Source organism: Populus alba, chromosome 12 (assembly GCF_005239225.2).
Source record: "Populus alba chromosome 12, ASM523922v2, whole genome shotgun sequence".
Taxonomy (NCBI): Eukaryota; Viridiplantae; Streptophyta; class Magnoliopsida; order Malpighiales; family Salicaceae; genus Populus; species Populus alba.
In genome coordinates, this window is record NC_133295.1 from 4,928,987 (window position 1) to 4,946,270 (window position 17,284).

Genomic DNA, 17,284 nt, shown 5'->3' on the forward strand with positions numbered 1-17,284 from the left:
ATATATTATGAGGAAAAAGAGAAAGGAATCGAACCGTTGAAAATGGCTTTTACTTACTTTGTTTTATTTTTATTTTATTATAAAAGGTGGGGTGACGCTGTAGGGACTGTATTTTCTGCTACCTTTTTTATTTCGTCATCTAATCTATTTATTATTTGTATTTATGTCCTTCCCTTTCTGTCTTGTGGCATATCGAGCCAGTCATTCTTTCTCCCCTCGGAACTCACCCCAAACTCATCTTCGTTTTCAGAAGGCATCCTCAGTTCTATTATAAATTTATAATTTTCAAGTTACTTGTTCCAAAAAAATGGTTTGGGTTATCATATCATGTTAATTATTTTATTAAATAGTGTTATTTTTTTTTATTAAGGAGGTTTGATCAAGTTATTTAAATCACTAAAAATATAATTAAATCAACCGAGTTTTATTGAATTAATATTTTTTTTTATTCAATTTAATTTTTTTTCTTAAAGTTTTTAAACATAATTCAATGTATTACTCGACCTATGATCTCAATCATAAGTTAAGAATCAATTAGAGCAATGTTATTTTATTTTTTTATTAACAAGTTAAAAAAAAAAGACATTATTTTTGCAAAGAAAAAATGTCAGTTTTGATCAAATTACCAGGATCAACCGGGTTAATTCCATATTTTTTTTAACATTTTATCCGGTGGATCAAGTCATGTTTAATAATTTTGTCTAGCTAAAGTTAAATCTGAATCATGAGTTTTCTCTATCAATTTGTCATAACAATTTAGTAACTATAAAGCCTGTTTGGAAGTGTGGTTGCAGTTGCTTTTTCATGCTGAAATGCATTAAAATAATATTTTTTAATTTTTTAAAAAATTATTTTTGAGATCAGTACATCAAAACGATATAAAATATATATATAAAAATAATTTTTAATAAAAAAAATTAAATCTTTTAAAAAACAATAATTGCCCGGTATTTTTCAAAGGCTCCCATAATTTCTATGTTTTGGATTAAGGATGTTAGATTGTTCTGTAATGCAAGGTCATTATCTAACTGTGCATAATTGTTTAGTCAATAGATGATGTGATTAACAAGTCTTAATGAAAGTATTGATATTTCATCATTATTATATTCTTAAGGTTATCTAAGAAATGTCACGCACGATTTTATAGAATTACCAAAAGCTTCTTTTCATTCACAAAGTTAATAAGTTGTCAAGACCACCAAATCCTTGAACTTTATTAGGATCGATGAATTTCGGTTGTTGCTAATATAATAAAGTAGATTGATTTTGATATTAAGGCAAATATAATATGCATTGAGATTTCATTTGTCCATTACTTATGTTATAAAAAGCAAGACACATTTTATAAAACGAGAGAGAAAATAAATTATTCAATAATGTAAATACAATCATCTTTCTATGATATACTTTGGAATTTATTTAGTTTCAAAATGTTAGTCACTTTTGCATAATTATAATATAATTTTCTTTTTGGCATAACCAGAGAGGTAAATAATGTGACCAAATCTAGTCTTATCCAAGCTGGTTGACTAGCTAGCTATGTAGCTCATAGTCATGAAATTAAGTAAATGTATTTTTAATTTAAAGTCCAGGTTATAAGTTAAGGGTTGATCTATATCAACTCAATTTTTGATTTTTTTTATAAAATAAAATAATTTTATTTTGGTAAAATAATAATAATAATAATAATAATAATTGGTTTTTTAATTGATTTGGCCCAGATTACAGTCTAAAGTAACAGATCATTGAGTTGATCTTCGTTGGTGATGATTCTGACTAGTAAACAAGTTAAAATTGGTGTTGACAAGTTTCACTAGGTGAGGGAATTCTTGTGGTGGTTGTTTTAAGTCTCGATGTACCCTAAAAATCAGATCTAGGTCAATTATGCAATATATTTTTTTGGTTTGATTTAATGATTTGGATCTTTTTTGGGTTTAATGGGTTGATAGGTTGGTTTCTAGGTATTCTAAGAGTGTTTTGTAGTTGAAATGAATTGTAAAATAGGTTTTTTGGGTTAGGCTCGATTTTCCAGTCATTATAATAGTGGTCGAAATCTGACCTGACAAACGACACATGAGTTAAATTGATCCTTTAAAATACTTGATTCTTAACTAATACTTTAAACTGTACTTAATGTCATTTTAAGAACATATTGATATTCTATGTCATAAAATCTTGAAGAATACATCAATACCAATAACTTGATAATGTTTGAACAATAAATAAACCTATAACACATGATCTCAAGAACATAATTAATCCAACATTAATAGTTTCAATAATCAAACACAAAGAGCAATTGGTCTCGTTAAGATAATATAAAACCTTCTTTAGATGCATTCACTTATTCACTTAGTTTTTCACTTTTGTCAAGGATATTTGTTTGGTTTTTTTATCCAATAACACAACCTACTACACGAACTAGTAGGGAAAAAAAGAGTACACTTTCAATCTACATTGTTATTAAAAAAAAATAATAAAAAAAGAACCTAGAATGCATTGGTTAGCGTCTTGTCCTTCTTCGTTTAATTTTTGTACTATAAGGCCTCTTTGGTGTATGGACCACAAAAAGTGGATAGCTTAGCTTGTTTACTTATGGGTGTAATGACATTTATTTTATCCTTAAATTGTTGGGAATGTAACAAGATAAGATTTAAACTATTAATTTTATCTATCATATCATTAAACTATGATTTAAGACGTGTTATTGAGATGGAAAAAAAAAATTGATGTACTTAAATTAACATGGTTGGGTTGACTTATGAAATTCATGAGGATAATCTTGAAATTGTTTTTTCAAAAACTCTGTCCTAAATTAACACAATGTTGAAGTACAATGTTGGTAAAAAATAGAATTTAATTAAAAAAAACCTAAGTAAACACGAGTCAACCAAGAAAACTCGCGACGCAAGTCATGCATGTCATTGGATTCAATAATTCTTTTATTTCAAGGTTTATTTTTATTTAATTATACAATAATAAAAAGCATAATAATTTTTGTGTGAATTGTTTTTTAAAGTAAAAAAATCATGATAGGCATGTGGTGCCAAGATAGTAATAATACATCATTGATAACAAAAGAGTGATATTGTATTCTTTTAGGTTTAAGCTAAATAAAATAATAGATGATCGATAACAAAGGATTAAATTGTAATGAGAGGCAAGAAAAAGCATTAAAAAAAAAAAAAAATGGGCCTAGTTGCCCAATGTGTCTAGGCATTAAAAAAAAATAGTCAAACCCATGCGTGCGGACTTGTTGTTATTTTTTTAAAAAAATATTTCTTAAGTTATCAACCTTTTTTTTTTAAAAAAGATAACAGATGATTTGTTTTCTATATTCTATAGAATCCAACAACTAGAGGTCGTTGGAAAAATAGGGTTTTGGCTTTTTTTGGCTTTAAAACTCATTTTTCAATCCATTTTTAACTCACCACACCTTAATAAATTTATCTATGATCTAAAAAAACCTAAAAAAAACAACTAAAAAATCAAAATTAACCTAAACCCAAAAGATTCTTATGGTTAGATCTGTCTCATCATGTAAAAAAAAACACCTAAATAAAACTACCATGGTAAAATAAACCCATTGACATCGTAAATGTTTTTGTCTTTAACCCAAACTCGCATCCTAAGTAAGATCTCGAAGCCATAAGCTTTGACCACCGAAGCTTGTACGCACCAAACCTATCAAAATTAGCTAGCCCATACACTTACCAGCCTCCTTTAAAGTTATAATAGCTTAACAAACAGAAGGTATATAGGACCACAACCACTCATTTTCTCTGCCTAGTAAAGTGCACCTCTATTTGTCTGAGCCGCGTGCCTCTCATAGTTCTAGCATGGATGATATAAATGCCTCTGTTTATGGGCAGTAACAGATTTGCACTTATAAGCATGGACAATTTGTAAGACCTAACTTGCATTGAGGGAGATGGGGTCAACGTGCTTTGAGGTGACAATATGTCAACGACTATGACATGACAAATTATGTATTTGGTTCTTGAAATTTTGAAGGGAAACCCGTTGTTTCCTTGAACAAGTGCCACATTCCCCCGAGAAGCAGGAGATGTTGGGCCCTTGATAAATTAATTAAGATTTCTTACATATAAAAATAATAATGTGTTAAGTATAAGTTTCTATAAAATGAGTACGTTGGTGATTTTCTCAAAAAATGTTAATATATCACTACTTTGCCGATCCTCTTCTCCTCTATTTCTTTTTTTTCTTCCTTATCTCAATTCTTCTCTTCCAAACTACAAACAACCACCCCCTAAAAAAAATCACTCTCTTCTCAACATTAGTCATATTTCTTTAAGTTTTGTGATCACATCATTCGTGTTCTGATTTATTGTGGATTTTATTATTTTCTGTAAGTAAATCTATCTTTTTAATTTTAACATTTAAATGTTAATTTTATTGTTTTTTTAGTATATGTATTTTTTAGTGTATGTACATGTTTATTGTTATTTCTCAAACAAACTTGTAGTATGAATGTATAATTTTGTACTCGTTATGGTTTGTTTTATATTTTGTAAAATTATATTTATTTGTAAATTATTGAAACTTTGTTAAATTATCGAATTACATGTGTTGTGGTGAAATAATTAATAGCTTTTTTAACAGGTCAGTTTTAATTTTTATCAATGCTATTGTAGAGTTGTAATTTTCATAAATTTATATGTATAAATTTGTATAGACGTTTATAATTGATAATGAATATTTATGAGAAGTTGTAATTAGCTAGATAATTTCGAGGTAAACTAATATTTTTGCAAATTTATTTACCTAACATAGTTAATTAATACATGTTGTCATCTTAATTTTATAGAGGTTTGATAGAAGTTATGGATGATTGTTCATGGAAGTATCGAGATTCACCTCAAGGATCGTGGAGGATAGATTATTGTAATAAGGTATAGGGTTTTATTAATTTTGCAACATTTATTTCAGAAATTTTATTGGAAGCGATATTAGGTGTCCATGCAGGAAGTGTAAAAATAAAAAGTATCTACATCCAAATGTTGTAATGATGCATCTTCTACACAAAGAGTTTATGGAGAATTAATTGTGTTGGTATGCACACGGGGAAGTATTTGTTCGTAGTAAGAGAATGAGAGTAAGGGTGGTTGGGTCAACTTCTAGTACTAGCAACGTGCAGGGAGTTGCAAATGACAACAGTACTAATCCTTACAGGAATATGGTTATGGTTGCAATGAGAATGAATCAAGGTAATTTCAGTCAATGTCCAATCATAGAAGAAGAATCTAATGTAGATGCAGTTAGGTTTTTTGATCTATTGAAAGATTCTAACGAACCATTATGGGATGACTGCACGAACCACAATAAATTATCAACCGCAGCACATGTGTTTACCATCAAGTCAGATCACGGGTTGAGTGAGACCGGTTATGACAAAATTATCGAATGGGTGAAAAGCATTTTACCTGAAGAGAACGGGTTGAAAGATAACATCTATGCTGCAAAGTTCATGCTAAAACCCCTCGGTTTAGGATACCATAAAATTGACATGTGCCATAACTTCTGCATGTTACACTACCTTGAAAATGATGAGCTGACCGAGTGCATGACATGTGAGCATTCCCGTAACAAACCCAGAACTAGCAGGGGAAAGACTCTCGTGGTATATAAAAAACTTAGATACTTCCCAAATTAAATGTCATGCATCTTATTTTTCATGCAGTACATAATACATAAAATTACATAAGTTACAGAACAACCAAAAAATATAAAATAAATTAGCTAGAACTCAAATGCATATCAATTCCTCTCGTCTAAAAGGATTTAGGAGATTTTTCATCGGTGGTTTGTATGGATTATTGTTAGAGGCTAGACACTTTAATGACTTGTGGTTTGCAGTAACCCAACCTTGAAGCAATTATTCAAAGCTGAAAAAAAATATTTGATCTTCAAGTAATCTTTATATAAACCTTAAATATCTTTAAATCTTTATAACAAGATCCATAAGACTCTTAAAAATTTTAAATGTACCATTTCCTGTAACATACACATGTTTTGGAAAACCCAACATTACAATTGAACTTTTATATATATATATATATATATATATATATATATATTAGAATTAATAATAGTATAATAACTCTAGTTATAAAATCTGAACAGACTAAATGGTCAATGCAGGACCTAGCTTACCTGAGACTCAACAAACCAGGAGCTTGAACTAATCCAGGCTTAAAAGAAAATATAGTAAAAATTGACTCGGCTTGACTCAATCAAAAACTTGAATTGACAAGTAATTCGAGATAAAACTTGTTGATTTTTTTTATTATCAAAATGACATCATTTTAATAATTAAAAAAATATATTAATTTAGGTTAAAGGTTGACCCTTTCCCGTTTCATTAACTTGACCTTGTTTCAAGTTGAGTTATAAAACTACGATAAAAATTATTTTTATACTTTTCCTGTTTTGGTTGGATAATTTTGAATTAGAAGTATTTTACATGGGTATTTTAGAGATAAAAAATAAAAAAAAATATTATCTTTAAATACATTTTTTTTTATATACATTTATAAAAATTTAGTTCAAAATTATCTATCCTAAAATACAAACAGTATTCAGTGGTTGTTGTTTTTAACCATGACCGTAACTTTTAAGTGTTAAGTAATATTTTAAAAGCAAAATCACAACTTTTCCTTGAATTATCTTGAGAAGGTTTTTCGAAAGCTACCACAACTTTCCCAAAACGACCAAAAGTGTTTACATCATCTAACTAGACAAGACCATCAAAGTTTGGTTTTCTACTTTTTACCTTAACAACTAAAAAAACACGTGCCACGAAATTAGCTCACATACTAGGTAAAATATTCCTTTTAAGTACGAATTTTATATTCTAATCTCGTCATTTTTTATTTATTTAAAGGGTGAAGATAATCAAATACTTGTGGAAATGAAAATGCAACACGTATATTATTTTTGTACTAGTTTATTTATCCACTGTGTTATATAATTGAAGATACAAGAATATGTCCCCGTCTATCCGTCCGTCCGTCCGGCCGTCCTGTGAGGCTAAATATGTGATGTCATGTCATCAAGTCACAAGCCTAAAGAGTAGCCAACCAGACAAGGACGGCGCCTGCTTTTCTCCCTCTCCTCCGCACGCATCTCCCAGTCCATGTTTCATACATAAATGAGATAAAAAACCCATACACCCCCGCACACGTACATCTATATATATATATATATATATATATATATATATATATAGAGAGAGAGAGAGAGAGAGAGAGAGAGATCATCCCAGCAGTGACAAGACAAGAGGTTTTTTTGAATAGATGGCAAGCCGGGAGATAAAATAGGGAGAGAGAGCGAGGAATGCTGGGAAGCTGGTGGCTGTAAAAGAAGAAAGGGAAATCACCAGTATTTTTTATATATATATGGGTGGGAGTGGAACGCTCGTGAACGGTGTTCGTCGCTGGTTTCAACGCCGAAACAACAATAATAATAGTAGTGGTATTCCACAATCATCGGTAAAGGTGAAGGAGGAAATAGAGGAGACAGAGGAGCAGGAGTTAACTGTGATTGAGGATTTTGATATTTCTGGTCTCCAACTTATTAGAGTTCCTAAACGCATCCATTTCCCTCCTGGTTTTACCATGGATCCTCACAAGAAGGTAACCTAAATCAAATCCCATTCAAGAATATACATGGACAGATCTCTGTCTTGTGGGTTTTTCTTTTTTCTTTGTTTTGTTCCTGATCTCTTCTTTGTTTTCTTTGATAACTACTGTTTCATTTTGTTTTTATGATATGGTTAAATATGTTTTCTTTTCTTTTTTAATGGGTTTTCTGGGATTTGTTTGGCTGCTCCGTTAATCTGTTTTAATGTGCTTAAATTTTCAACTTTTGATTGCAAAAATACAATGGGTTCAATGATAAAATTGAGTTCTTGTATGGTATTTGATATCGATTTCACTTTTGGTACAATGTATTATTCCTTCATTGGATTCATCTGCATTTTTGGGTCCAGAAGAATGTGGTTTTTTTAAAGTGTGGTTGTCATTGTCGATTTGCTTATTAGATGCACAATTGTGTTAACAATTATTATTGTGCATGGTTATGTGATGCTTCAATCTTAGTTGTTTCACTTTCTCATATTTGGTTCTTAGGAATCATTTGTTAATCTTACTTTTAGTGAAAAGAGTCTTTTATTTGACTGGATCTGTAGGTGACAGTTTTTTTTATTAAAAAATGCTCCTTATGATATGATTAAAAAATTATGGTGGTAGATGCATGTTATTTACCATCTGACATATTTCCTTTTGTATAACATGGTAAGAATGCAAAGCTGACCATTTGGTGGATTTTGTAAGTTCAATCAACATTTATGATGTTCTCACATGAGTTTCATGGAAATTGAAATACTTTTATGAAATTCATCAAGAAGTTTTAATTTTTATCTGAGTGTTAGTTTTACATTCGTTTGCTGCATTGTACATGAACCAATAAGCCATAAAAGATAGGTTTTAACATTACCTCCCATTGTAGATCTTCCTTTGATCAATGTTTACCAGTGACATGTTTGCATGAGATAGGTGATGCTATACCTTTTACATGTACTTCAACCCTCTACTCTGTATCTCTCTACGTAAATTGCAGTTTGATGTTGATAAAAAGTAAGTTTGATTCTTTAAACAGGGCTCGGCTGAGGCAGATTTCTTCACCGAGTATGGAGAGGGTAATCGATACCAAGTACAAGAAGTCGTCGGGAAAGGTAGTTATGGTGTTGTTGGCTCAGCAATTGATACTCATACCGGAGAAAAGGTTGCAATCAAGAAAATTAATGATGTTTTTGAGCATGTTTCTGATGCCACACGTATTCTGAGAGAAATTAAACTCCTTCGGTTGCTTCGTCATCCTGATATTGTAGAAATAAAGCACATTATGCTTCCTCCTTCCCGTAGGGAATTCAGAGATATCTATGTTGTTTTTGAGTTGATGGAATCTGATCTTCATCAAGTAATCAAGGCAAATGATGATCTTACACCTGAGCATTATCAGTTTTTCTTGTACCAGCTTCTTCGTGGTCTAAAATATATACATACAGGCATGTGTTACTTATTGTCTTTTGTCTTTTTATGCCTTTTTTGATAGTTGATTCATTTTTTACATTTCTTGCAGCAAATGTGTTTCATCGAGATTTAAAGCCAAAAAACATTCTTGCTAATGCTGACTGCAAATTGAAGATATGCGATTTTGGTCTTGCTAGAGTATCTTTCAATGATGCCCCATCAGCTATTTTTTGGACAGTATGTTCTCTAATGCAACTTATGAGCTTCTGTTTTATTTTTTTATTTTTGTTTTCCTGTTCTTTTTTAGGCCTCAAATGACAAAATAAGTAATTAAGCATTTGTTTTTCCATTTTAGCTCATTTTTCAAGCTTTCCCATAAATGCCTGTTTGTGTATTTGATTTTGTGCTGTAATTGTTTCCTGTTGTCACTCTTCTGTCCTATTTGGGTTTAGTTTTATTACATGGATTTTTTCACTTGTAATGAGTTTGATGGAATAAAGTTTGGTTGTTGCTACCCCGGTAATGAGATTCAAGAGATGGGCTTAATGGATAGGTGACCATTTGATGGATGTTGACGTTTTTATTGCTGGCTAGGGGTTTTTTCCTCGTATGCTTGCCTGGCTGGACATGGAAGTGGGTTTGTGAAATGTTTATTTGGTTGCTCTTGGAGGTGGATTTTGGTGCCTTAAATGGTTGGATATGTAAGGTCTATAATATACTAACTTTTTCTGCCTTTTTTTTTTGGAAGGACTATGTAGCGACTAGGTGGTATCGTGCTCCTGAACTCTGTGGCTCTTTCTTCTCCAAAGTAAGCTTCCTTTTACTGTTTGATGTCTCAACACTTTTATCACTTCCTTTTCTATTCTGGTTGCTATGACAGCTTTAGGTATCTGAAAGAGTGGTGCAGGGAAACTAAATCAGGGTACCCTGTTTGTTGGTTTCAACTTTCTTCATTTTCTCCAATTTATTCCTCTGGGCATCAATGGCATTGGTCACTTCACCTTGTTATGCCCAAATAACATATTATGTAATAGGACACTTGTTTTGGACCTATCCTTGGTAATTTTAAACAATTTACTTGATGTAGATAAACTTTGATCCCATTGTAGTTGCTTTTGGATTTCAATGAGGATCTTAATCCATCCTAAAATATGTTGAAATTCAGTTGCTGTTTTGCCAATCTAAGTTGTTCGAAATGCTGCCTGCCAAATATTTTAATCTGGCAGTAACAAGTGGTACTGCTCCTTAATGAGAAAAACTTGCTTGAACAATATTGTCTGGCAGCCATTTATGATAAATATATCATTTCAAGTGGATCGTGGCTGGTATTTTATCAATGATCCTATCTTAAGCCTGAATCTTGGCATTTCTTTCGTTGTTTTCTTAATCCTTTGATTATTTTCATCCAGTGAAATTCATTCAAGCGTATCTGAGTCCTTCCTGCTGTGAGACCTTGCAAAGGCAATGCTAGAGTTAGGTGTTACCAAAGTATTTGTACATGAAAAGTTGTTTGAATGTCTGTTGAAGCAAGCCAAAATAGCGTATTTATTGAACTCGTATTAATGTTTCTTGGATACTTGTAAATGTTTATTCTTCTACTAGAGATTACAAAATACTCTTATATCTTGTAGCCAGACCTATATACAGCTCTTAGGATGTACATTCTCAGAGCCAAGTTTTTGTCATGATTCTCTGCCTTGCGATGCCAAGATTTAAGGGGCTGACAGATATCCACACCATACTTGGGAAACTAGGAGCACAACCTTTGGTTAACTGGCTGGTTGTACATTGGATCTAAAAGATGTTATTGAGCCTGGATTTGTAGGCCCATTGCTAAGATATTGCAGCATGGACTGGATGGTCATATTGATTCAAAAGTGTATTTTATTTATAATATGCATGCACACACATTCACATGCATGTGCTCGTGATAGGTATGGGATTGTGTGCATTCTTCATTCTTGACGACTTGCATGTTTTCTCTCTTTCTTCTCGCATATTGATAAATGTTACCTGCTCAATTTCAATGGTCAATTTCAGTTTATTCTTTTATTGACAAGCAATTACTCTCCTCATTTTCATTCAACTGTTGAAAACATGTAGTGACTAAGTGTTTTCATCTCTTCAGTACACTCCTGCAATTGATACTTGGAGCATTGGATGTATATTTGCCGAAATGCTCACAGGAAAACCACTGTTTCCTGGGAAAAATGTGGTTCACCAATTGGATCTCATGAGTGATTTGCTAGGCACTCCTCCTCCTGAAACTCTTTCAAGGGTTAGTATCTCATTTTAGTCACTTCTTTTCTTTTGTCAATAGACAAACCTATTAAACACTTTTATGCTGTCATTGTTATAAATCTTTTGCAGTAATTTGCTCTTTCTTGGTCTTAAGGAAGTGCACTAATTTGATGCTGTTTTGCTTTTTATGTTATGTAGCTTGTTGTTTCCTTGTGTTCCTTCATTCATCCATGCTTTCCCTGTATGTTACTTACCATTATGTTGGCAGATTCGAAATGAAAAGGCAAGGAGGTATCTTAGTAGCATGCGGAAGAAACCACCTGTTCCTTTCTCTCAGAAGTTCCCTAATGTTGATCCCTTGGCTCTTCGCCTACTGGAGCGTCTGCTTGCATTTGATCCTAAAGATCGTCCAACAGCTGAAGAGGTACTAAGATTCAGTAATTATGATATCATTATTTCAAACTCAAATTAAATAAAAATATAAAAGAGGTCTCTATGAAAGCTGTTTTTGAATCGTGATACACTCTACCATGCCTAATGCTTCCAGGCTTTAGCTGATCCTTACTTTAATGGTTTGTCAAATGTTGAGCGTGAGCCATCCACTCAACCTATTTCAAAATTGGAGTTTGAGTTTGAGAGGAGGAAATTAACAAAAGACGATGTAAGAGACCTGATCTACAGAGAGGTATGGTTGTAATAATCTGTTGCTTTTTTTGCACTGTGGCTTTCACACGTCATGGCGACTAAAATGAACTTTTGGTTTGCTGTGAACAGATATTAGAGTATCACCCACAGATGCTGCAGGAGTACCTTCGAGGTGGAGAGCAGACTAGCTTTATGTATCCAAGGTAGAATGGTTGTTTATAACCTAGAAAACACATGTTTTCAAGAAAACAATTATTAGTAAATATTTTTTTTTAACAATTTCCCGATTTTAGAAAATCTTCATTGAAACTGGAAAACTCTCCTCAAGTAAACATGACCTTAGAGAGGTTTAAAAGCTGGCATTTGGCATGCGCAATAGCAAATTAACACCTGATTTTATGAATTATATATGTACTTTGAAAATGAGATATTATGTGTTTTGATATGCCCTTTTCTATACTAATTCTTTCTGTCTACCATAGTGGCGTTGATCGATTCAAGCGACAATTTGCGCATCTTGAGGAGCACCGTGGTAAGGGGGGAAAAAACACTCCACTCCAAAGACAGCATGCTTCCTTGCCTAGGTAAGTGCTGGATATGAATTTTTTCTTTTTCTTTCATTTGAAGCTATATGATCATATGATTAGGCAAGGTGGCCCCCCTCTTTACATATATATATTGTTTGTGTGCGCCTGATTTTGACCAATTTCAAATGAATCATGGCTCTCCGTTTGCAAAACACCAATGATTCAACTATTTAATGGTGCAATTTTTACTGAATATTGACGACCCACAAGCGTTACCTCTTCTTCAGAGAGCGGGTTCCTGCTCCCAAGGATGAGACTGCAGCCCGAAACACTGATATTGAGGGGCGAACTGCAGCTTCTGTTGCAACATCTCTTCAAAGCCAGCAACCAGATGGTTCAGAGGATGCGACAGCTGCAGCACAAAATGGATCTAGCAAGCCAAACTACAGTAATCGAAGCTTATTGAAGAGTGCTAGCATCAGTGCCTCCAAATGTGTGGTTGTGAAACCAAAAGGAGATACAGAGGTAACATCATTTTACACAAGTACTCTGTTTGTCCATCTGTGGAAGAGTTGAAGGTACATTACATAGTAGAAGTGATGAACATAAAAAGGGAATTATGACAAGTAATCTTAGGAGACTGGCTGCTACTAGTGCGGCTAACACTGATAAGAGTCCTAAAATGGGTATCACTTGTTTTGCAGTTTTCGGTTACCATGCTTATTATATTATTTTAGGGTTTATTTTCATGCATGTAGTGGAAGTTTTGTTTAACTATTCATTTTCCCATACCTTTTCTTTTGATAAAATGCTGCTTTAAATGGGTGATTGCACGCAGTAATAGGAGGATATTATAAGCCTTGTGGCATGTTTTCATCCCCACTTCATATTCAAGTTTTTCTTATGGCAGGAGGAAACGATTACTGAGGCCAATGATGAGGTTGTAAATGACTTGTCTGAAAAGGTGGCAGCCTTATAGAGATTCAGATGGCTGACTTTGGCGACCTGCCTGTTTTCCAGCTTTATGTGGATAGTGGTTGCTTCGCAATGACCTACACGGAGGATCAGGCAGAAGCTAGTTAGACTCCATTGTTATACTTGCCTTCTTGTCAATGCAACTCCATTCATACAAAAATATACTCTGTTCCATTTCTCAGTGTTATTTGATAGGAAATACCTTTTTCTTGGTTTTATTTGATAGGAAAAAAAGAGTTTTGGTCTGGAGAGGATATGACACTACTGGCACGCGTTAATGTAAATGACACTACTGGCACGCGTTAGAGCAATCTTGAAGAAAAGAGATGTTCAATCGAAGCTGGTTTAATGCTGTGATGCATCGTTCCTTGATTGTTTTTCTAAGAATAATCATTCCCAGACTGCAGGATCATTCTAACTGTGATATGTTCGATCTCATTTACGGGTGCTATTCCGCGGGGCTGGAATTTTTTTTCCGCCCGTAAAAACTATAGATTAAAATTTCTTTTAAAAAAGTGATCTTATAAAAAAAATATGAGTTAATTTATCAAATTCATGGTCTAGATGATAAATTATGAGATTGGAATAATCTAATGAAAAAAAAATAAAAACAAATTACAAAGTCTATTTTATTTTTTTAAAAAAAAAAACTAATGTTAAATATTTTATTGAAGGGTGAAATTAAAAAGAAAATTAATTTAACAAAAGAAAAAAAAATTAAAATAATAAAACAATCAAAATAAAGAGGATCAAATTGAAAAAAACAGCATATCACAAATTGGAATTAAAGTATGAAATTGAAAACAAATCAAATTTTATAAAAAAACCAAAAATAAAAATTATAAATAAAAAAAATAAAGATAAGAGTTGAAATATCCATTAACAAGATAATAACTCCAAACTTTTCCAAGGCAAACTTGATTTTTGATGGAAGAAGAACCATGTGCCACCACTCCACTAGAAAGATCTCAACACAACGATATCAAAGACATCATGAAAGGGGATTTTTGGTCGGAGGAGGCACTATACATGAAGCTCAAAAAGTACGAGTGCCTTCCACACGCAACCGCGTGTTGCACACTTCTGTCAAATTTTTAATTATATTTTATATTTATTCAAATACCAAATTACTACTCAACCAACATGCTTATAACAAAAAATCAGTAAAAAAATAAATAAAAAAGCCATTAGACACCAATTTTATAATTTTTACTTTTGAGGATATTGTAGTCATTTCACTATATTTTTTAAATGCGAAAGATGTATTTGTCCCCGATCAACCTAGTAATGACAAATAAATTTTGTAAAAACATCTCATTGCCCTTATTAATTAGTTCAAAGATTTTTTTAAGAAAAATCATCGTTACACTATTTTAATAAAATGAATTTTAATAAGCAATGTTTTCACTCAAAATAAAAAATGTTTTTCTAAGGTAAATTATGCTTTGTTAATAGCATGCAACTTACATGAGCAATTCACTAAAGCCTATTTTAATGTCCACCAAAACACTTTGCAAGTTGGACTATATTCATAAGAATAGTTTGCAATTATTTTTTTCATATCAATCATTGCACTTTTATTTTTTGAAATTTTTTTTTCAAGTTATATTAACATAGTTTTTTTTTTCCAACATGAAGTTTTGAAAAATATTCAAAACATGAATTAAAAATTGTTTTTGCTAAATCAAAATTTAATTGTAATTAAGAATAAGAATTAAAAGGAGAACCAACTTACAAAACAAAATCCATTTAGATTTTTTCATGGGGAGATTACAAAATGATCCCTAGAGTTTTGGTTTTTTTTTTTTTAATTATTATTATCATTTTGTTCATGTTGTTTTAGAAATTCATGTTTTGGTATCAAACTTAATTTTTTGGAAAGTTACTTGAAGAGGAGAGAGAGAATCCTTAAATGACTATATTTCAACTTCCAAAAAGACTAATCTTTATGTCAATGAGTTTGTTTTTTTAAAGAGGAGTTCAATGGAAGTGGCGTTTTCTTATAATCATGCTATAAAAAGTAGATTGAGATCCATAATTGTTTTTTCCGATGTGTTTAATTTTTATTTTTTATAGTGATTAGAGGGTGCTTTGAAGTTAGAAATGAATTTATTAAGGTTTTTATAGGGTTTTTGAGGTGTTTTTATGTGAAAACAAATTTTTTTTTAAAAAAATGGTTTATTTAGATCCAAAAACTCAAATAAGATAGGTCTATCACGATATATAACTTGTCACCTATTTAGAAAAAACAAAAAAAAAATAGACCAAAAATCACTTGCCAAGCGCATGAGACGGGACTAAATGCTTCTAAGCTTTTTGAATGTTATTTAGGTGATCATGCTTAGCTTGCTAGGCTTATAGCACCTAATATACTTTTTTTTTTAATTAATATTTTCTATTTAAATATTGATTAATAATCTTTTTTTATTATTATTTAAACTGTTGAGTTGAACTTTTTCTTAAATGGTGAATAATTGTTTTATTTAAAATTTTTTTATGATGCTTCAAATAGATTATTATAATTTATCTATAACCTTTTTTCCTCTTATATGTTATATGAATAAGGTGTATTTGCACGACACATTTATAAAAACACAAATTTTTTGTTATTATTAATGAGCATTAACATTTAAGATAAAACAAATGAAAACATATAAAATAAAAATGATAATCAATGTAAAATATTTACGTTTGCATCTATGTTTTTATTTTATTAGAAAGATTAGCTTCTCGCTTTGTTATTTAATTAACATGAACACTTTTTTTTTTATTGGTTTATATATTTTTTAATTTATTTTATTAAGCATAAATAACATATTTTTATTTTTGAATTAAAAAAAATCATAATATTTAGAAACACATTCATAATGCAAGCGCTTATTTATTTTGTGCTAGAAATTAACTTGAGTTCCTACCCCAACAAAGCATGGATAGGGAACTAGTATTAATTGTCATATTTGAGATCTATTTATTCAATGCACAACACATGAGATATTTTGAGAGGTGAATAATAATATTAAGATTAGAATTGCTTAAAAAAAAAACACTACTTTTATAATCTCACATTCTTATTTTTTAATTTATTTTATTAAACATAAATAATATCTTTTTATTTGTCAATTAAAAAATAATCATTATACTCAAAAAATACATTCATAACGTAAATGCTTATATATATATATATTTTTTTTTTTCCCTATCCTTGCCTGGTAACAACTTGCCCTTTTCTTCTAGGTGTTAACACTACACACATCTCTTTTATACTAAGGGTGCATGTGTTGTATTGTTCATTATACATTAAATTCCTATCATATTGCTAAGGCCTTATCAACATATGACATGCATCAATGTATAACACATCACACCAAGTATTTTAATAATTTTTTTTTTGCCGATAGAGAAGAAAAGAAAAACATCATTTATCCATGTTTATCTCATTGTCTCACTTAAATCAGGTTAGTTTATAGGACATGAGATGATTATTTATTGAGTTCCAGCTTATTGACTGTGTTTTTGATGCTACATTCTTATAGATGCCATTATCGATAACGAGGTGGCATACTTTATCTTGAATTATACAAGTTGAAATATACCAACGCTTATCTAGTCCTCACCCAAATCATTCTTGAGAGTCAACAGACTCTTTTGGATGACAAAGGTACACTTTTGTCTTTATACAGGATCTTTATAATCTAATTCATCATAATTATACCCCTTTATAGAATCTTTTTTATCAATATATTTATTGTTGTCGATGAACATTGCAGTGGTGGCTCAAAATAAATATCGTGAAAAATTTGAGTTGCCATCTAGTAATTAAAAAAAATTAGGGATCCTAAAATA

The 17,284-nt window shown here is 31.2% G+C and overlaps 1 protein-coding gene across 1 annotated transcript; it reads left to right on the top strand.

Moving 5' to 3' along the window:
- Window positions 1-6,986: 6,986 nt before the first annotated feature.
- Window positions 6,987-13,793, top strand: LOC118046282 (mitogen-activated protein kinase 9). Its single transcript, XM_035055115.2, has 11 exons — window positions 6,987-7,655; window positions 8,680-9,088; window positions 9,163-9,290; window positions 9,802-9,861; window positions 11,182-11,331; window positions 11,563-11,718; window positions 11,842-11,979; window positions 12,069-12,142; window positions 12,422-12,523; window positions 12,754-12,991; window positions 13,377-13,793. Exons 1-11 carry the CDS (start codon window positions 7,419-7,421, stop codon window positions 13,443-13,445), a joined length of 1,761 nt encoding a protein of 586 aa, XP_034911006.1. The 5' UTR covers window positions 6,987-7,418; the 3' UTR covers window positions 13,446-13,793.
- The last annotated feature ends 3,491 nt before the right edge of the window (window positions 13,794-17,284 follow it).